The sequence below is a fragment of the Drosophila willistoni genome, chromosome 3R (genome assembly GCF_018902025.1).
Source record: "Drosophila willistoni isolate 14030-0811.24 chromosome 3R, UCI_dwil_1.1, whole genome shotgun sequence".
NCBI lineage: Eukaryota > Metazoa > Arthropoda > Insecta > Diptera > Drosophilidae > Drosophila > Drosophila willistoni.
In genome coordinates, this window is record NC_061086.1 from 23,341,345 (window position 1) to 23,358,519 (window position 17,175).

The 17,175-nt window shown below is 39.3% G+C and overlaps 6 protein-coding genes across 7 annotated transcripts; 1 reads left to right on the plus strand and 5 right to left on the minus strand.

Moving 5' to 3' along the window:
• Positions 1–147: 147 nt before the first annotated feature.
• LOC6647620 lies at positions 148–8,051 on the minus strand. Its single transcript, XM_002070148.4, has 9 exons — positions 7,868–8,051; positions 5,897–6,241; positions 5,616–5,817; positions 4,972–5,368; positions 3,917–4,907; positions 3,605–3,858; positions 2,825–3,540; positions 2,589–2,754; positions 148–2,122 (listed from the first exon to the last, which is right to left on the minus strand). Exons 2-9 carry the CDS (start codon positions 5,979–5,981, stop codon positions 326–328), a joined length of 4,608 nt encoding a protein of 1,535 aa, XP_002070184.1. The 5' UTR covers positions 5,982–6,241; positions 7,868–8,051; the 3' UTR covers positions 148–325.
• A 49-nt stretch (positions 8,052–8,100) lies between these two features.
• On the minus strand, positions 8,101–8,724 carry LOC6647619. 2 transcript variants are annotated; one of them, XM_047013586.1, is made up of 3 exons: positions 8,709–8,724; positions 8,584–8,639; positions 8,101–8,526 (listed from the first exon to the last, which is right to left on the minus strand). In XM_047013586.1, exon 3 carries the CDS (start codon positions 8,502–8,504, stop codon positions 8,139–8,141), a length of 366 nt encoding a protein of 121 aa, XP_046869542.1. In that variant the 5' UTR covers positions 8,505–8,526; positions 8,584–8,639; positions 8,709–8,724; the 3' UTR covers positions 8,101–8,138. The 2 variants fall into 2 exon arrangements, with proteins under 2 accessions (XP_046869542.1, XP_002070183.1); XM_002070147.4 differs by having other exon boundaries at positions 8,584–8,722.
• Positions 8,725–8,784: 60 nt separating this feature from the next.
• Positions 8,785–9,585, plus strand: LOC6647618 (N-alpha-acetyltransferase 40). Its single transcript, XM_002070146.4, has 2 exons — positions 8,785–9,243; positions 9,307–9,585. The coding sequence occupies exons 1-2, from the start codon at positions 8,873–8,875 to the stop codon at positions 9,542–9,544; spliced, it is 609 nt and encodes a 202-aa protein (XP_002070182.1). The 5' UTR covers positions 8,785–8,872; the 3' UTR covers positions 9,545–9,585.
• On the minus strand, positions 9,541–10,332 carry LOC6647617 (pterin-4-alpha-carbinolamine dehydratase). Its single transcript, XM_002070145.4, has 3 exons — positions 10,150–10,332; positions 9,953–10,070; positions 9,541–9,872 (listed from the first exon to the last, which is right to left on the minus strand). Exons 1-3 carry the CDS (start codon positions 10,266–10,268, stop codon positions 9,573–9,575), a joined length of 537 nt encoding a protein of 178 aa, XP_002070181.3. The 5' UTR covers positions 10,269–10,332; the 3' UTR covers positions 9,541–9,572.
• Positions 10,333–10,759: 427 nt separating this feature from the next.
• LOC26529364 lies at positions 10,760–11,146 on the minus strand. The gene is made up of 2 exons (XM_047010550.1): positions 11,092–11,146; positions 10,760–11,033 (listed from the first exon to the last, which is right to left on the minus strand). Exons 1-2 carry the CDS (start codon positions 11,144–11,146, stop codon positions 10,813–10,815), a joined length of 276 nt encoding a protein of 91 aa, XP_046866506.1. The 3' UTR covers positions 10,760–10,812.
• Positions 11,147–11,305: 159 nt separating this feature from the next.
• Positions 11,306–15,061, minus strand: LOC6647616 (cell wall transcription factor ACE2). Its single transcript, XM_002070144.4, has 3 exons — positions 14,855–15,061; positions 12,072–12,347; positions 11,306–12,017 (listed from the first exon to the last, which is right to left on the minus strand). Exons 1-3 carry the CDS (start codon positions 14,861–14,863, stop codon positions 11,445–11,447), a joined length of 858 nt encoding a protein of 285 aa, XP_002070180.3. The 5' UTR covers positions 14,864–15,061; the 3' UTR covers positions 11,306–11,444.
• Positions 15,062–17,175: the final 2,114 nt, after the last annotated feature.

Genomic DNA, 17,175 nt, shown 5'->3' on the forward strand with positions numbered 1-17,175 from the left:
GTTTTTTTGGTTAGTGTAACAGTTGAAGTGGATGGATGTGTGGGCGTGTCTCTTATATTTTGGTTTTCTTCATCTTCATTTTGTTTTCGTTTTTTTGTTTTGTTTTTGGTATTCACATATTCAGCAGAAACGGCAAGTTTAAGGCAGTGTAAAGTACATATATACCCACATAATGTATATATGTAAATATGCATGTGTACATGGTAAACCTATGCGACAATTTGTATAACTAACATTAAGACTTATCACTTTCACTTGGTTGGTTTGGAAATAAGATATTAATTAAAAGAAATTATAAGGAATTGGGGGAGACTCACTGCCGGCTTTAGCTAACCAGATTCTCCACATCGGAGACAGCCACCTCCAAGTCCGAGGGCAACTCATTATTTTCCGCGGCTGTTGATTGACCCGCTGCAGCGGATCCTGGTGGCGGAGCGCCAACAGCGGCAGTGGAGCGTCTATTAAAGTTATTCAGACTGCGCCTCATGTTTTGGCTAGGTGCCGGCGCCTGAGACTGTCGTTGCATGGCGCTGGTCGAAGCGGACTGTTGTAATGGCAACGCTCCTGGAGAAGTACTGGACGAGGATGTCGATGTTGTTGTAGTGCTGCTGGAAGATTGACGGGAGAAGTTTGGCGGAGCCGCTGATGTCGCCCCCAGACTGGCTCTGGGTATATTGCTAAAGCTGTTGCGTGCTGAATGACGAGTCGGCGGCACTGGGGCTGCTTTTGCTGTCGCATTGGAGGCGCTGCTATCTCTACGCAGGTTGGCATTAGAGGAGGAACGTCGCTGGGGTGTGGACCCTGTACTTGTCGTTGGGCCAGGTGGTGGATCTTTACCGTTCTTGGCTGCTGCATTAGCTTTCAGATTTAGACTGCTACGTTTTTTGGTTTTGCCCAGATTCTGGCTTAGATTGATGAGATTTTGGGTGCTACCAAAGTTTCGAGTAAGGTTCACGGAACCACTGCTAGAATCAGCTTTAACTTTGCTACTACTACGTCGTGGAGCAACCGCAAAGGGATTGTGATTGGAAAGAGAGTTGGAGCGGCGATAGGAGCTACGCTGAGTGGCAGAACCAGCAGCACTAGCTGATGCTGGATCCACGCTTGCTCTACTCGTACTGGGAGCTACCTTGCTACTGCTACTGGGCTTAGATCCAGAGCTGGTGTCAGCAAGCGGCAGTTCTACATTCTCATAGCAATGATCTGTCGCCGGCCGTGGTGCAGCAGCTGGTGGTGGTTTAAGAGTCTCATAGTTTGGCTCATTAAGTGTTAGAATTTGATTATCATCTTCGGTTTCATTGCAAAGCAGCAGAGCGCTGCGTTTACCACGAGCTGAAGCGTTGATGTCCTTCGTTGTGCTGCCAGATTGTCCAGGATTTCGGGTACTACTCTTTTGACCACGTTTCGGCCGTCCAGCGCCTACCACATGGGTCTTAACTTTGGGCTTTTTCGACAAACGCAGCGAAAATTTGAAGGGCGGTTTATATACAACTTGAAGTTTAACTTTCTCATTTGACAAATTTCCCATCGATTTGGTTTTCTGCGGTGTCTTCTGTTGCACTAGTCGTTCGGGAGTTGATTGGGATTTGCTCATCACCTTGCGTACCCGAGAATTGTGTTCTATCTGGGACAAAGGCTGCGCCACAATCGGTGATTCCAATAACCACTTTTGGACTTTACCAAAGGTATTGGTATGATTTTGATTAGTGGACAAATTGGAAGCATCATCGTTGGCATGCGAATAGTCGATGATTTGTTTGCCCATCTTTTTATTCAATTTCTTGGGCTCTTCCTCTACGGTTGTGGCAGCTAGGGATTTCTTCTTTTTGCTTGGCACCTGACTTCTGGATGGCTTTTTGATGGGCTCAGCGGCGCTAGTATTGATTTTGGCAGAAGCTCGTGTTATTCCTGCTGCCGTGGTGCCTGCTCCTGTTCCTGATTTCTTGCTGCGCTCTCCCCTTACTTTCTTTTTGAAGGGCACCTTAGTTCGTACTGCCGTGTGCACTATAACGCCATTGTTATTCTCCGGCAAACGCACTGTCTCCGTGGTGGCACTGTGTATAATGGTCACAGATTTAAGCTTCAGATTCGAGCGCTTCGCGAGCAGCTTTGTGCTCAGTATCTAGAGAAAATGGAAGGAATAGAAATATGTAATTAGAATTGAAAGAATTTTAAAGAAAAATCATGTAGATTTGTCAACAACTAACAAGCTTAACTGCAAAGGGGCCACAATATGAGTTATTTAGTCTACAAAAAACCTAAATGTCTAATTGATTAAGGCTGTTAGACAACCTTAGATGTAGTAATTTAACTACGGACTAGAATGATCAATCCGTTGAATGGAATGGTTCTGTAATTTATAGCCCGCTGATATAGCTTCAGAGAGAGCGAACTGCCGAATGAGTTTGAGTCAATTTATAAGGAAGTTTATATTGGAATTTATCTTAAATTTGAACTGCCTTCTCACCCAAGGCCTGAGCATTGGCCTCTTGCTGATCCCTTAGCATTTGTGTGATCAAACGCATAAGCTTCCCAGGCAAATTAAAAAATTAATTTGAATCGTTTGAACTCAACTGGTCATCACTTACCAATAATAAAATGACACCAATGGCCGCCAGGGCAACGGTATACCAATTCTGCTGCATCCATTTCTTAAAACTAGCTATACTCTCCTCGGAGAGTAGCAGCTTTCTTAGCGTGGCCAAAGGTCCAGAGGGATCTACTTCGCGGCACTTTTGAAATACATCACAGTAGCTAAAAGGGATTGGTAAGAAAGGGGAGTTAATCAGTTTCGAAAACGCCAAAATTTGTAAAAACCTCTTACCCATTGTAATCATTACAGGGTGTACCCGGTTTTGAATACATATCGGGTACATCAAATGGAGCCTCATTCCATTCAAAAGAACTCCGACAGGGATTATCTCCAGCCAGTTTGCAACATAGTTCGCATGATTTGATGCGATCATCTTGAGGTCCTGGTATACATTGACACGACTCCAGGCCATAGGCCAGACAAATGCTGCCAGTGCAATCGCCCATATAGCAAACAAACTCCTTGTTGCATATGGTCTTATTCGGTTTATTAACCGACGGCGGACACTGCGGCACTCGGCCATCACAGAACGAAGGATCCCGACAACCATTGTCATCGCGGCATTTGTCACCAAACTTGAGTTTGCAATCGGTGGTGCAACATGGTCCTTGCGAGGGACTGCAACGGGCATGAGGCGTCAAGGTGCAAGGTGTTTCATCTATACGCGGTTGTCGCGACATAGGGAAACAACACGAATCTTTACAATCCTCTTCCCAACCGCAATCACACTGCTCTCCTGGCTCCACAACACCATTACCACATATGGAAGACTGTGGCTCCGTAAAACAACCCTTCATGGAGCGAGCTTTGGCATTTAGTACAGGTTCAATTGATTTTAAAGAGCACGAACTAAATCTGTTGTTATTCTTCTTGTCACCCGAAGTGGCTCGAGCAAACATAATGAAATTGCCATCCTCTCCACCAGGAGTACATTGCTCAGGATCATGCTGCAATAAGAGATAATAATGTATTTTAATTGAGGCATCATGAAAGATATAATCCTGGACTTACCGGTGATCCAAAATTGTGGCCGATTTCATGGGCCAATGTCACATGAGAGACAGCTGGTGGCACATGTTTACCATAATTTAATAAAGTGACAATGCCTGTGTTTAAAGATTTTAAAGAACCACGATAATGTCCGTTCTTCTCGCACACACCGCCGGCATTTTTCAGGTCCCCCGTCCAGGCCAAGCCAAGTGTACCCATCTCAAAGTCACGATATGTAAACATATAGGCCAAACAAAATGCATCATAGTCCTCCTCTGCAACAAAATGAATCAAATAAAAACCCAATTACGGAAAAAGTTTCATTAAACTCACCTGAAAACAATTCAAGAAACTTTTCTACGCCATAATTTCCGGGAAAACGATAACTGGGATCTTTTAAAGCATTCATATTGTGAACCTTAATTCGTTTAATCATAAATGTTATATTATCTGGTTTGCCATCATTATTGAAATCAGTATTTCTATAAATTGAATTGGCTCGCTGGACATGCCGGGTTATGGCCTCAATTGAGGCCTCATCGGAGCCCATTTTTTGAAAGAATGTATGATCTGCCTGCAGATACAACATGCATGTGGTTTTGCGATCATAAAGCAAACGCGGTGAACTATGTATATCCTCGCCACGTCCGCTCAGTAAATTGGTCATCAACATGCTGTTGAAACTAGGATTTGGATTTGGGGCGAAAATAATCTCTGGATTGTAGTTATTCACAATAATATTGGGCTTCTTGGTTGCCCCGTTTTTGGTAATAATCTCGACATGAGTCTTATGACTGGGACGATCGTTGCCACCATTACCATTGCCATTGCCCAGGAAAAGTGTAGTCCAATTGGCATTAAAGAAATTGGTTGGCAGAGAGCCATTTTGATTTGAGTTGGGCTCCTCGTATGGTGTACCAAACTCCGGCTCAATGGGACGATTATAAGTGCTAACAATGATATTCTTGTGTTTGGTATACAATTTGCGCACATTATTATTGTTCGAGTTGGAATTGGTGTTGATGTTGCTATTGCCATTATAGCTGCGACTGCCATCGCCCAGGTTGGAGGGATTATAGTTATTTACAAGTATATTGCGATTCGATGCGGCTTTGGTGGTCAGTGTAGCCAGAAACGATTCTGTACTACGCCCTGTACTTCTGGTCGTTGATGTTGTATGCTTCTTTTTAGAATCTTCCTCCCGATCATCCTCTTCCGAGGCTAGCACTCGGAAATCATCATTATAGGGCACTTCCAAATCCAGTGGTAATGGTGGATTCCGATTGTATGTTGGAGCCTGAGCTGGACTATCTGACATGGCCAGCTAAAAAGACAGTAAAAGAACAACATTTTTAATATAAATTTAAATTAATGTTCATATATATTACCTCTTCTGGTAGCCAACGCTTTTTTCTTAATTTCTCACTGGCACAATGCGGCTTCGTCTCTGACCTAATGCCGCCGCCTCCTACTGTTAATCCTCCCTCCTTCTGCATATTTACATCACTTAACTTATAGACTATACTGTGCACTCCACTCTCGGCCAGCTGTTGGGAATAACGCTGTGCGGGCTCTATATAATAGTGCTCCGCTTGCGTTTCAATTGTGCCATCTAGCAGATTATCACTGGTTAGAATGGCCTGCACATGGGCAGCCTCATCGTCCTCCAGGCCGCCAGTGTAAATGCGTGAGACATCGTAATCGATGGGTCCCAGTGTGTTCTCAATTTCCACGTCGTGGGCGAACACCGAATGTGGCTGTTGATGTAATACCAATCGAAAATCTCTGCAAGTGAGATAAATTAAATAAGTGCTTAAGATTTTATAATCGTTAATTGGCATTTAATTTTGCTTTAAGCCGAATTTAACAAAATCACTCAAAACAAATGTCTTATATATACAAAAACTACTTGAATTGGTTTAAAAACCAGTTCAATTTTCAATGAATAACTATTGCTGCACTATGACTTTAATTTAACAATGCAAAATTTGTACCCACACACAAAATCTCTTTTTCTCTCTGTCTCTCTTACCTGTCATGTGCGGAGAAATTCAATCGGATTGTATGCGCCAGTCTACTTGATGAGGAGGACGACGAAATGGTGGGCTCTGCTTGACGTTTTCGACGAGAGCGGGCCTGTTCCAAGTGCCTAAGCTGCGCTGTCTGAAGAATGGCGCGATCGAAATTCGCCGCTTCCCAGTGCTTGATATAAGGCGTCAGTTTGTGGGTGTAACCTAATGTGAGTGGAGAGATGCCAGGTGAATGCTGAGTAATCTGAAGTCTTTCATTTCGTTTTGCAGTAATTTGACTTACCAGGCAACTTGAGTGGCGTTGGTATGGCCAACAATTCACTGGGCGCCCACATCAGGGCAAGGAAGCCCAGCAGCCAGCTCATCATGATGCTAGACTTGTGTGTGTGTGTGAGTGTGTGTGTAAAAATGTATTGTTGTGTGTGTGTGTGTGTGTGTATGTGGAAACCTAACTAGTTCTAGGTTGCGTTTTTACTCAAAGATTGACCTTTGTCTCCTGACCCTCGTGTCTTACATTATTATAGTTGTTGGTTCTTGCTATTGGCCAGAAACGTAGCAACAAGAGGGGGAGATAATGCTCAACTCTCTATTACCAAGAATATCTCTGACAACATCTCACGCGTAGTTGCTGTTAAAAGAAGAAGAATAATGGAATGAGAATTGGCTATAATCGAAAACTTGATTGTGTTTAACGGTTATTGTTAACAAAGAAATTGCAGCAGCACTTATGTTTCCACATAAAATCCATAAGGAAATATAATTACCAGACACTGACACAACGTACATATAATAATAATAATAAAAATGGTAAGTTATATCTCTTTTAGACACTTTAAATTAAGAAATCTTTTAAATATTTAGATAGTTTTTTTGTAACTTGAGCCTAGTTTAGGATCAGTTATGATACTTATGGTAAAGATTATTTAGTTCTTTGTGCTAATCAGGAAGCTACACGTCGTGTACTGTGAGATGCATCTTCTTTTTAGGCATTACAATGCAAATTAAGATCCCTTTTTTTGCAGTGGGATCATTTTTATACACTTCTGGCTAATGTCCATAAAAGTGTACGTAGGAAGACTTTACACTCGACACAAATCATCGGGCAGAAATCTGGCTTTCACCTTTTGCAGAGCAACAATAAAAATAAATAAATACGTACGAATCTTTTGTTTGAAATTTTTGCGTCTTTTATGCATAAATGGCAAAAGCAACAAACGGCAATTGTGAAGAAGAAGAAGAGCGCCACAGCATCTCATTAGCACTTTGCACATTCATCCACCCGACAAAAATGTATAATTTTGTATGGTTAGTTTCAATATTTTAAGTATTTGCACAATAAAATGTAATAAAAGGTTTACATTACATTAATTTTTTGGGCAATTTGAATATTATGGGGAAATCCCAAAGGAGTTCAAATCAGGAGAAATTTTAATGAGTCATTTCGAATTAAACACTTTTGTCTGGTGGAATGAGACATAAACAAACCGCACACATACACATACACACGCACACGCACACACTGACGCACACAATCAGACTAATTCTCTCTTACTCCTTCTTTCCCTCACTATCTTTCTCTCTCACTCTCTGTGTTAGTGCGCCCGTGAAAATTACTGTTAGTCTCCCGTTTCCGTTCCGTTTGTTTTTAGCGCATTTCCCATTGGCCAATTTGAATTAAATGCATTCCTTTTACCACTTATTGACAAGCATTTAATTGGATAATTTTTGTATCTTTTGCTTTAACCATTGCGAAGAAATTCTTTGTGTGCATATGTGTGTAAGTGTGTACCTGAGCTTTGGGCCAAAAACGCTGTTTGTTACTCGCTGCTCGTTGTTGTTATTGGCAGCTCAAAATAAATTACAGCGTGAAATTCAATTAGGCAACAAAGAGAGACTGAGACAGGGCAAGGGTTTAGCTAAGTTTAGTTTGTTATAGTTTTAATTGGATTTGGCCACATTTCCTTTTTGGTTTTTTTTTTTTATTTTTTGCAAACATTTTAAATATTGAAAACAACAAACACACACACATACATATAAGCGCAACACATGCACACACACAGAGAAAACAATCGACCTCCGCTCGACTACTGGCGTAAATGGTATAAGCCAGCCCCAAGTTTTTTTTTTTTCGTTGCCAGGGTCTAAAACCAGTTCTGGCTTATTCACTTAATACACAAAGCCATTAAGAGAAAAACGTATTTCCCGAATTATTCGTACAGATTTAACAATATATTTTTTGATTTATTATACGCACATTATTTATTTACTCGAGCGATGTCATTTTAACGGATTTGCAATTCTGATTGAAATTACTTTTCTTTTTTTTTTGTGAGGGGGGTTTTCGAAAATAAAATTGGTAACACTGAACGCTAGCAGAATACTGGAATACGGGGAAAAAGTGTTAATCCCACTATTTACAAAATAACAGCTATTTGGACATTGCTGTTAGAGAACAGCTGAAGAAAATTTGAAATATTTGAAGCCATATATTTTTAAGGCATTAGGATTTTATTTTTGTTACTAAACTAAACTTTAACAACTTCTTTAATGGATGTTTGTTGCCTTTGAATGCCATCGCGGAGCTGTTGGGCATTTTCATCTAGTTTCGCTTGACATGCCAACAACCGATCTCTCTGGGTGACCAATTTCTCTTCCATGGCTGCCATTTTCCTAACTTTTTGATCGTATTCGTCGAAAACCTGCCACCAAGTTGGAAGCGCCAAGCTCTCTGGTTCCGTGAGAAGTGTGTGCTCCAAATCGGCATTGTCAGTATTACCGCTGCTATTAATAGACGGTTGGGTAAATACGAAGGTCTCCATATCGGCTTGCATTTCATCCACTGTTGGAGCTGTGGGTGGGGGCTCAATTTGTGGTTTTGCCTTCTTAAACATTATTCGATCAATGTAGTAATCTCTGTAAAATATTGTAACGTCAGCACTTTGTGGTTTTTGTTTAAGCAAAGAATTTTACCTGTTCAGAACATTAATAGACGACGTCTGGGGCACAGCCAATCAGCAATATAGAAACTAAAATAGTTGTTCAATATTATAATTAATTTTGAAATAAAAACAAGCAGATTGAAGACGTATTATTACTTTATCAGCTGTTTTTTGTTTTATTGGGACCTTTGAACTAGTTCCAAATATAGATTTCCAGTTCGAAAAGGCGGACAGCTGATAGTTTACCTTTTGCCGCTCTTTCGTTGGAAAACAACGCTTTCTTGTTTGCAATTTGTTTATTGTAGAAAATATTAAATAAAATGACAAACCGCGACGAACTTAGTGCAGCAGCGAAACAGAAATTCGTAGAAGCAGCTACACGATCGACAAATCCTTTAGATTCTCTGTCCTACAGTAGTTTTACATCGCCCAGTGGAGAAAAGTTCAAATTGATATGCCGCACCAAGAATGATTTGGACGCCAAGACCATAAAATGGGCATGTAAACTAGCTGAACAGAATGTGAGCCCATTCTATAAGCAAACAAAGATCGGATGGCAACCAAAGATCAAGCAGGCCGAGCACAATAAAGCCTGGGCACGTTACCTGGTGGCGCAGAATGAGAAAAATGAAAATGTAGCCTACGCTATGTTTCGTTTCGACTTGGACAACGGAGATTGTGTGCTTTACTGGTGAGTTTAATCTAATTCAAATGTTTTGTTTTTAATTGAAATTAACAATAAATATCTTTCCAGTTACGAAATGCAAGTGGCATCGAATTATCAACGCAAAGGTTTGGGCAGGTTCATTATGAAATTACTCGAGGATTGCGCACGACATTGGCATCTGGAGAAAATCATACTGACTGTACTTAACAATAATGAGAATTCCAAGTTGTTTTTCAATGCTTTGGACTATCACAAAGATGAGACCTCACCTGATGTCTTGGAAGAGGCTGACTATGAGATTCTAAGCAAATCTACTTTAAGTTAAGTTTTCACACACTTTTTATTGCATAAATTTATTTCAACAAATTGGCCTGAGTCTCCAAATGGGTGGCCATGCGTATGTCCTGGGAACTAAGACCGCCCACATCATGGGTGGAAAGAGTAACATCCACTTTATTGTAGCAATTGAACCACTCCGGGTGGTGATTGATTTTCTCTGCGAGAAGTGCAACGCCAGTCATAAAGCTAAAGGCCTGATTAAAATCCTTCAGAACAAATTGCTTGAAAATAGCATCGCGTCCTTCGACCAAAGTCCAGCCAGCATCCAAAAGAGGCTGCAACTTCTCATTACGTTCTTGTTCATTGAGTTTGACCTGTACGAAGGAACGAAAAAAACAATGATTAAGCGATAGCAACAAGTACCAATATTAAACATATTTTTCTTTCCACTTGCCACCATTTTTCGTTTCGGTTTTGTTGTTGTTGTTGCTGTCGTATATAACCTCCAATAGCCACCAGTTGATATCCCAGCAGCTGTTCTCGTCGCTGGCGTATACAGAAATGAGTTTGGCCTGCCATTGCGCGTAAATCAAAGCTCAAATATCTCTCGTCTCTCTTTTTCATCTTAGCTTTACTTCGGATTCCACTCACCCCGTCTCTTTTCTTTGTGTGGCCAGCAGCCAGCCAAACGGCTGGCTCCAATTAACTCGATTGGCAACTTTCCGAAAGCGGTTCAGAACGCAATATTGGATTTGATTTGTAATTACCATTTTAACTTTGAATGTTATTAAACTCAGGCCGACTTTTTTTTTTCTGTTTTCCCACTGGCACCGCAACGATACAGGTAAACAAATGCCAGAGTTGTCATTTTCGATAATGTCGAGAGTAAAAACTTTGGCGCACTTTTTAAAACTTGAATATGGAAAAATCGATTACTGGTGGAACTTTAATCCTCTTACAAGTCAAAAATATTGTATCTTTCAAATTCTGATTGCCTGATTACCTTTTTTGGTCATCTTCTTTAGAAAAAGGAACGAAAATGGGATACATTAGTGTTCCTAATTGTTTGGAGGAGGTTCTTCTACTACTCAAAGGAAAGATCGATTCTGTTACTTTGCCTTTTATTTAATCCTTTACCTTATAATCTCTTTGGATTTTCTTCTTTCCAGTCCTTGCATCTCAATAGTTTATTTCTAATACTTTTCCCCACTTTATAGTTGATCAGAAAAGGATTGAAATTAATTATTGAAATGTCGTGTAGATAAGTTTTTATTGGTGTTTGAATAATATAATTATCTGATTATGATTTCCGATTTAATTTTGAACTTTTGGCACTATATTTTCGGCCTCGCCATTGCCATAGTAATCATAATCCGTACCAGCCGTCGATGTGACCATTGCCGAGGCCTTGGGATGATCGGTGGAGGTGACCATTAGTTCCTTGGGTAATGGCTCAGTGGTACGACGCCAGCGTAGACTATAGCGACTGCGCACAAATGGCGGCTTGGTGGCTTCCGTGTCCACATTGCCTAAGGCTGAGAGAAAGCAATATGCTCGGTGAATGCTCAATCCTTGAATCTGAACTTTTCTTACCCAGGGCAAAGAGGCACAAGCTTATAATTACTAGCAAAGTCAAAGTCAATTTCATTCTGCAAACTGTGACTCTCTTCAGCTGCATGTGCTGCATTTATAGGGCCACGATAAGGTATGAGTAAGTCCCTGAGGTCAGCTGTGAAAGCGAAAGCAGATCACACCAGACCAGGCTACATCATCATTTCTCTAGGGGATTCGGATACAACGCAGAAAGTTCATTCACCGCTTTGTACTTTATTTGTTTATCTGTGAACTCTTTTATTTACTTATAGCTTACGGGTTAAACGAGAATTGTACAATACAAAAATGGTAATAAATACGTGGGATTTGGATGGGATTGTTTCCTTCAATTATCAATTATTCTTGGGTCTGGGACGTTGTTTTGGTCCAGATGGTATTGGTGGTGGGGGTACATCTGGCACATTAATATTTTTGTTCTCCGACCCATTTTTGATGTCCTCAAAACTAGGTGTGGCATTTAGATTTTCCAAAGCCAATGGTTGTATATCCTCCACCTCCTCATCAGATTGAGATTGATCCTGAACCTGAGGCTGTGGCTGGTGCTGTGGTTGTTCCTGCTGCTGAGGCTGCTGTGCTGCATTTACGCGTGTGGGATAACCCTGGCTGGGATAGTAATCGTAGGGCGGCAAATAGTTTTGTCGTATATAACCAGCCTGATCATATATCACCGGATATTGGCTAAAGGGATAGGCCGGCAGATGAGTTGGCTGGCCATTATATTGCGAGGACAGCGGTATAAGGACAGGTGGTAATCCTTGCTCGTTCAGCGGCAATTGCGGTAATTGCTCTTTGGGCATTTCCTTGGGTTCCGTTGGATTTGGAGCAGGAATTCCTTGCGGCTGTGGCTGAACAGAATGGGCATCCTCGTAGCTCGTTGCAAAGCCAGCAGGCAACGGATAGGGTAACTAAATTATGAATTCTTAATAACAAGTTTAAACTAATTATTTTAGGTCACTTACTCTCTCATTGGGCTCTAAGCCAGGAACTATTGGCTGACCAAATCTCACCACAGGCGGACTATAGAAACCATAAGGATTATAGGGACCAAATGGAGCATAGCCCGGCTCATGTATTGTTGGTTGTATGACAGGATAAGCGCGACTCGATGTTAGATTGTCATCGGTAGTGATGAGGGCATTATAAACCTTTGGCTTCTTGCGTAAACGACGAGCGGCTTGGCTAGAACCAGATTCCAGGCATAAAATCAAGCCCAGGAAGAGAAATAAAAGTGTTTGCTGCAAGGGAGGAAAAGTTTGATATGGAATTGTAATTTACATCCAGTTATCTTGGCGATCTGTTCAACGGCTTACATGTCGTATGCGTTATATTTGTTTGTTAATTTTGATCTCTTTAGCAATGGTTATCAGATCAAATATAAAGAACTGATGCCTTTTTTATTTGAAAAGAACTATATACATACATTTAACGCCACAAATCTTGTTAAAAATCTTGTTTAATTGATCGCCATATCGATGATCAATCAACGAATTGTATACACTACGCACAATCGGGTAAAGTTTGGCGGAAGTTTGGTAGTCAAAGAGATAAGGAAGCCGATGGCTTGTTAGCAATGGAAAACAATTTCAGACTTCTTCGTGTTCCCACTTTCAATTGGCAACCGCTCGATCGATCGATCGTTCAATCGATCTATCTATCTCCCCAAAATACTGCAACAACAATCAACACATGTCTTTACCATTGTTATAAATTTACTACAGTTCATTAGTTTTGAATTGAATTGTATAGATTGTTTCCTTTAATTGGATTATGAGAGCCAACCGAACGAAACGGAACAATGTTTGAAATTCTTGAGGCTTTCCTTAGCTATTTCTGTGTGTGTTTGTGTTTGGCTCTAGGTCCGGTTAAACTAGTTGCCCACTTGGGCATGCAAATGCAATTGGAACTGAGCCGATCTGCAATCTGCGACCGACTTCATCTCAGATTAGATTACCTACGACGTTTATGGGCTGGGCCAGCCACGATCTTTTCAGTCTGTTTATGTTTGTGTCTAGCAATTTGCTCTGCTTTCCCATATGCATTTCATTTTGACTTTCCTTTGGCCTCAGCAAAACAAAAAAAAACTAAAAATAAAAAAATAAAAATAAATAATAAAACATTCATTCTCCACCCACACACTATCCGATGCTCTGATCTTTGGTGCTTTCAAAATTGAATAGATCACGGAGAGCAATTTTCGACGCTTTTCCTTTTCGTTTCAGAGATCTTGTGGCCACAGTGAAATGTATCTCGAACTGAACGACCAAAACAATAAACGGTAATAATCAAGTGTTTAAGTGCACTTCACTCCCAGTCAATGGAGATGAAATTGGGCCACATTGAGTGCCAACCACACTCTGTGGTGTTTGTGTGTGTGTGTGCCTCTAATAAAAGTGATAGTTTCAAATGATTAAAGCCAGGTCGGCTTGTCTTTGAAGATTATGGAGCCATAATCATTTCCAAAAAAAGAGATCAGATGCCTAATCTGATCAATCTCTGAATGGACTTTGGAAAATTAAGTTCTTATTACTCCAAACTATTAAAAAGTGGAACCATGATACATTTTCCGACTCAATAGATATGAAGTCTTCGAGTGGCCTTGAGGGTATTATGAGTATGTTACAATATATATCGGTCTATTTTTATCAACTCATATGTAATTGGGATTAGGAATCCTTTAAAGAGGCTTGAGTACCAGGCATTCAATAAACTAAGGATACTAAAATGTCGAATTGTCTTTCGAATATAAGCTCTCTCGCTTAACTACGAGAGCACTTTACTGCCTCTAGCGGTGAAGTTTCCTTTCCCTTTTCCCTTTTGGATCTCATAGACAAAAACATTAGTGTCCATATATAGCTATTTGTATTCAAATTTTTGTGAAATTCTGTAAACCAATAGAAACGCATTATAAATATTTGTGTGCAAAATTTTAAAAAAATACTTAAAATTTTGAAGAAAATTTCTTATTTTCTCAAAAAGGCCCGATGAAAACTTGAAAAAAAAGTTCATCTGTGTCGATACCACATAAGTCTTCAAACTAAATTGGGTATATATAGTTATTATAACGGCCAAGATCTAGGTATTTAAATTCAGACAGATAGACGGAGTGACCTGATCCTAGCTGGATGGCCTAGGCTGTTGATGATGCAGAAGAATATACATACATTTTGGGATCAGAAACCCATTTTTTTACCTTGAAAGTAATGTAAATCATGTAGGTAACATTTTGGTGGCTCTGATATAGCATTTCACTCTATTATTGTCAAGTATATTGAGCGATAGATCTAATTAACTGGACTTGTTTATTACAATCATCAGATTTGCTATTTGTTTGCCATTCGAAGCCAATTTGCAGTTAGTAACTAAACTAACTAGTGCAATTAATTATTGTAATCATTTCAATTAGATGAAATATTATACACTCTGAACTGCCACCCAGTTGGTATGCTCTCATTCCAGTTTTCCAAGCATGTTTAGACGGTCTGACTCAGCCACAAAATACTTAGCAACAATTGGAGTGTTCGGTTCGCGGTCTATAAGCCACTTGAGCAGAGTCATGGCTAAGACTAACCAGTTCAAAGGCAACAAAAACAAAAAAAAAAAAATATAAAAAATTGGTCACTTGGTGTAACCTTAAACCTGACTTCTGCATTGAAAGTGAAAGTCAGAAAACAGAATGTCAGCATCTAACTGGTCCAATTTGAAAAGACTCAATGAATTACATATCCATAATCGGAAAATTTACCTTATCCATTTTGTATGCCAAATGCGTGTTAATTTCAAAGAATAAGCAAAAGCGGTGCAATGTGAGTTGTCGTCAGGAAGAGACAGAGACCGATTCCAAGACCAAACCAAAAGATTGTATGAATTGTATGTTCGAGGGCGATTTAAAATGCACAATTTGTTATTCAGTTAACTTGGCGTCCCGCACACGTAATGACTTTGAAAACAAGTTGCCTGCAAAATATTGTATTATTGCAATATATTTCTTATTGCACATGCAAAAACAACAACCAAGTCCAAGTACTGCAACTATGCAGAAGTGGAGCTAAATAAATTGTTACAACAACAACTGAAAACGGAGCACACGACGCGGAGGCTGCTGATGTTCGACTTCGACTGACTGTGGCGACGGTGCGCATGCGCGTTTTGAGCAACCGCTGGGCCCACCACCTACTTTTTTATAACTTTGAATCATAGTTGAAGAAACTGTTAGCAGCACCGATATTTGTATACCCTTATTAACACAAAATTGAAATGAGAAATAGGTATATTTTAGCATTTACAAACAAAAACTTTAAACACAAACCTTCACCTTTTTTAGAGTTTTTGGACCAATGTAAGGAAACCATTTATGCCTTAGATTGTGATAAATTAGTAAATAAACTAGTATAAAATGTTAAATGTTTTTTACAACTCAAAAATTTTAGAAACTTAAGAGTTCAATGTCAATACTTACTTTGAATTGTGCTCATAAATTAATTCTTACTTAATTTTCTTGTTTGTTTATAATTTGTCGCAAGAATATTTCACATTCCTTTCCAAAGTGTTTTTAGAATTTTAAAATATTTTCCTATTATTGAATTAAGATGAACTTTTTAACAGTTTTCAAAAGCTGTTATTACATTTTTTGAGGAATTTTCAAAAATTAAATTATAATCTGATTTAAGGATCATAGATATTGAGCTTAGTTTTTCATTTAGGATAAATGAAGTTCGATTTTATGATATCTATTCCGTATATACAGTAAACGTACTGTATATTATTATAAGTTAGGGTATATATTTTGGGTATTATTTGAGGGCAACTAATTCATTATTCCCACTTTAATTGCCTGATCAATCCAATTGACTCAAGCGAAAGTATAAGAGAATCTAGCATGGAACAACTGTATGGCCTATTGGTTCCAACTCTCCAATTCGAATTTCTTGCCATTCTGAGGCCATAGCAAATAGGCTTAGTTGATTTTCACTTTCATTACAACAAAAATTGAAATATCAGAACCCACTACTTGATTGTTAGCTAGTTGCTCAATAGTTGCCTCCGCTCTGCCTTTTTCTCCGCCTCGGCTTCGCATGATTCGTAACCAGCTACATTAATTTGTTTTTCTTTTTCCGCTGCAGTCACGATCACTGGCACAAATAGTGATAATGGTCTTGTTGGTCCAGTGTCGTCCAACCCACCTACACTCCATCAGCTCTGGAGCTGGCAGCTCATGGGGGTCAATCAACAAATTGTTGTTGTTGTTGTTGTTTTGTTTTCTTCATTTTAGCTGAACTTTCGCTTTCCCCGGCTATTGTTGTTTTGATTGGCACAATGAGTCTATGAACTTTTCTCCATTGACCCATCTGAACCGTCAGGTATTATTAGTTTTATTAGTTGTTTGTTTACTGTTTAATTTGCTGTTTGGTTTTTGCCAGAGGTCAAGGATCAGGTAAAAGAAAAAGTCTTGGTCTACAGCAAGTGCAGCAATAAGAAATCAATAATGAAAAAAAATTATCATATGCATTTTAGATAAATTTTCCTTAGCTTAAAATTATAGTTACCACAGCTACAATTTGTTACATTAATTTTGCTATTAGGAATAATCATTTTAGATGTTTAATATCCTTGACCATAAAATAAACTAATCTCTTTTTCGTTTCTGCATTTAAACTTAAAATAGCTTGTATTTATTTTTCAGTTTCATAAAATGAATTATTATTATTTATTCCTTTTTTGTTTCTTTCGGACTTAAAAATTTCGCGCCCAAGTTTTATTGCCCAACAACGCCCTCTATATTTCTAGTACAGGGCTGCCAACTTCTGGAGGAAAACTCAAATATATCGATAAGCTTACAGTATTATCGATTGAAGTAGTTATCATCGCTATCGATATATACATTTCATTTTGCGGTAAAATTTAAATTATCAAGGGAAGCCATCATCTTGTTGCTAACGTGCTGAAATGGACTCTTAATTCGAACAACAATTATAAATTGATTTTTATACTTTCAAAAACAAAAGTAATAATCATGTTTTAAACCAGACAGTTCTACGGCACATTGAACTGAGGCAAATAACAAAC

What these genes read in the sequence shown, in the direction of transcription:
- LOC6647620 (XM_002070148.4), bottom strand. Translation starts at nt 5,981, where the DNA reads ATGATGAGCTGGCTGCTGGGCTTCCTTGCCCTGATGTGGGCGCCCAGT. An exon ending in GTTTCTTGAATTGTTTTCAG is followed by an intron (nt 3,859 to 3,916) that starts GTGAGTTTAATG and finishes ATTTTGTTGCAG; the next exon opens with AGGAGGACTATGATGCATTT. An exon ending in CCCTGTAATGATTACAATGG is followed by an intron (nt 2,755 to 2,824) that starts GTAAGAGGTTTT and finishes AATCCCTTTTAG; the next exon opens with CTACTGTGATGTATTTCAAA.
- LOC6647619 (XM_047013586.1), bottom strand. Translation starts at nt 8,504, where the DNA reads ATGTTTAAGAAGGCAAAACCACAAATTGAGCCCCCACCCACAGCTCCA.
- LOC6647618 (XM_002070146.4), top strand. Translation starts at nt 8,873, where the DNA reads ATGACAAACCGCGACGAACTTAGTGCAGCAGCGAAACAGAAATTCGTA. An exon ending in GGAGATTGTGTGCTTTACTG is followed by an intron (nt 9,244 to 9,306) that starts GTGAGTTTAATC and finishes ATATCTTTCCAG; the next exon opens with TTACGAAATGCAAGTGGCAT.
- LOC6647617 (XM_002070145.4), bottom strand. Translation starts at nt 10,268, where the DNA reads ATGGTAATTACAAATCAAATCCAATATTGCGTTCTGAACCGCTTTCGG. An exon ending in ACACAAAGAAAAGAGACGGG is followed by an intron (nt 10,071 to 10,149) that starts GTGAGTGGAATC and finishes GCGCAATGGCAG; the next exon opens with GCCAAACTCATTTCTGTATA. An exon ending in AACCGAAACGAAAAATGGTG is followed by an intron (nt 9,873 to 9,952) that starts GCAAGTGGAAAG and finishes TCCTTCGTACAG; the next exon opens with GTCAAACTCAATGAACAAGA.
- LOC26529364 (XM_047010550.1), bottom strand. Translation starts at nt 11,146, where the DNA reads ATGAAATTGACTTTGACTTTGCTAGTAATTATAAGCTTGTGCCTCTTT. An exon ending in CTTGTGCCTCTTTGCCCTGG is followed by an intron (nt 11,034 to 11,091) that starts GTAAGAAAAGTT and finishes GCTTTCTCTCAG; the next exon opens with CCTTAGGCAATGTGGACACG.
- LOC6647616 (XM_002070144.4), bottom strand. An exon ending in GCTTAGAGCCCAATGAGAGA is followed by an intron (nt 12,018 to 12,071) that starts GTAAGTGACCTA and finishes TTCATAATTTAG; the next exon opens with TTACCCTATCCGTTGCCTGC.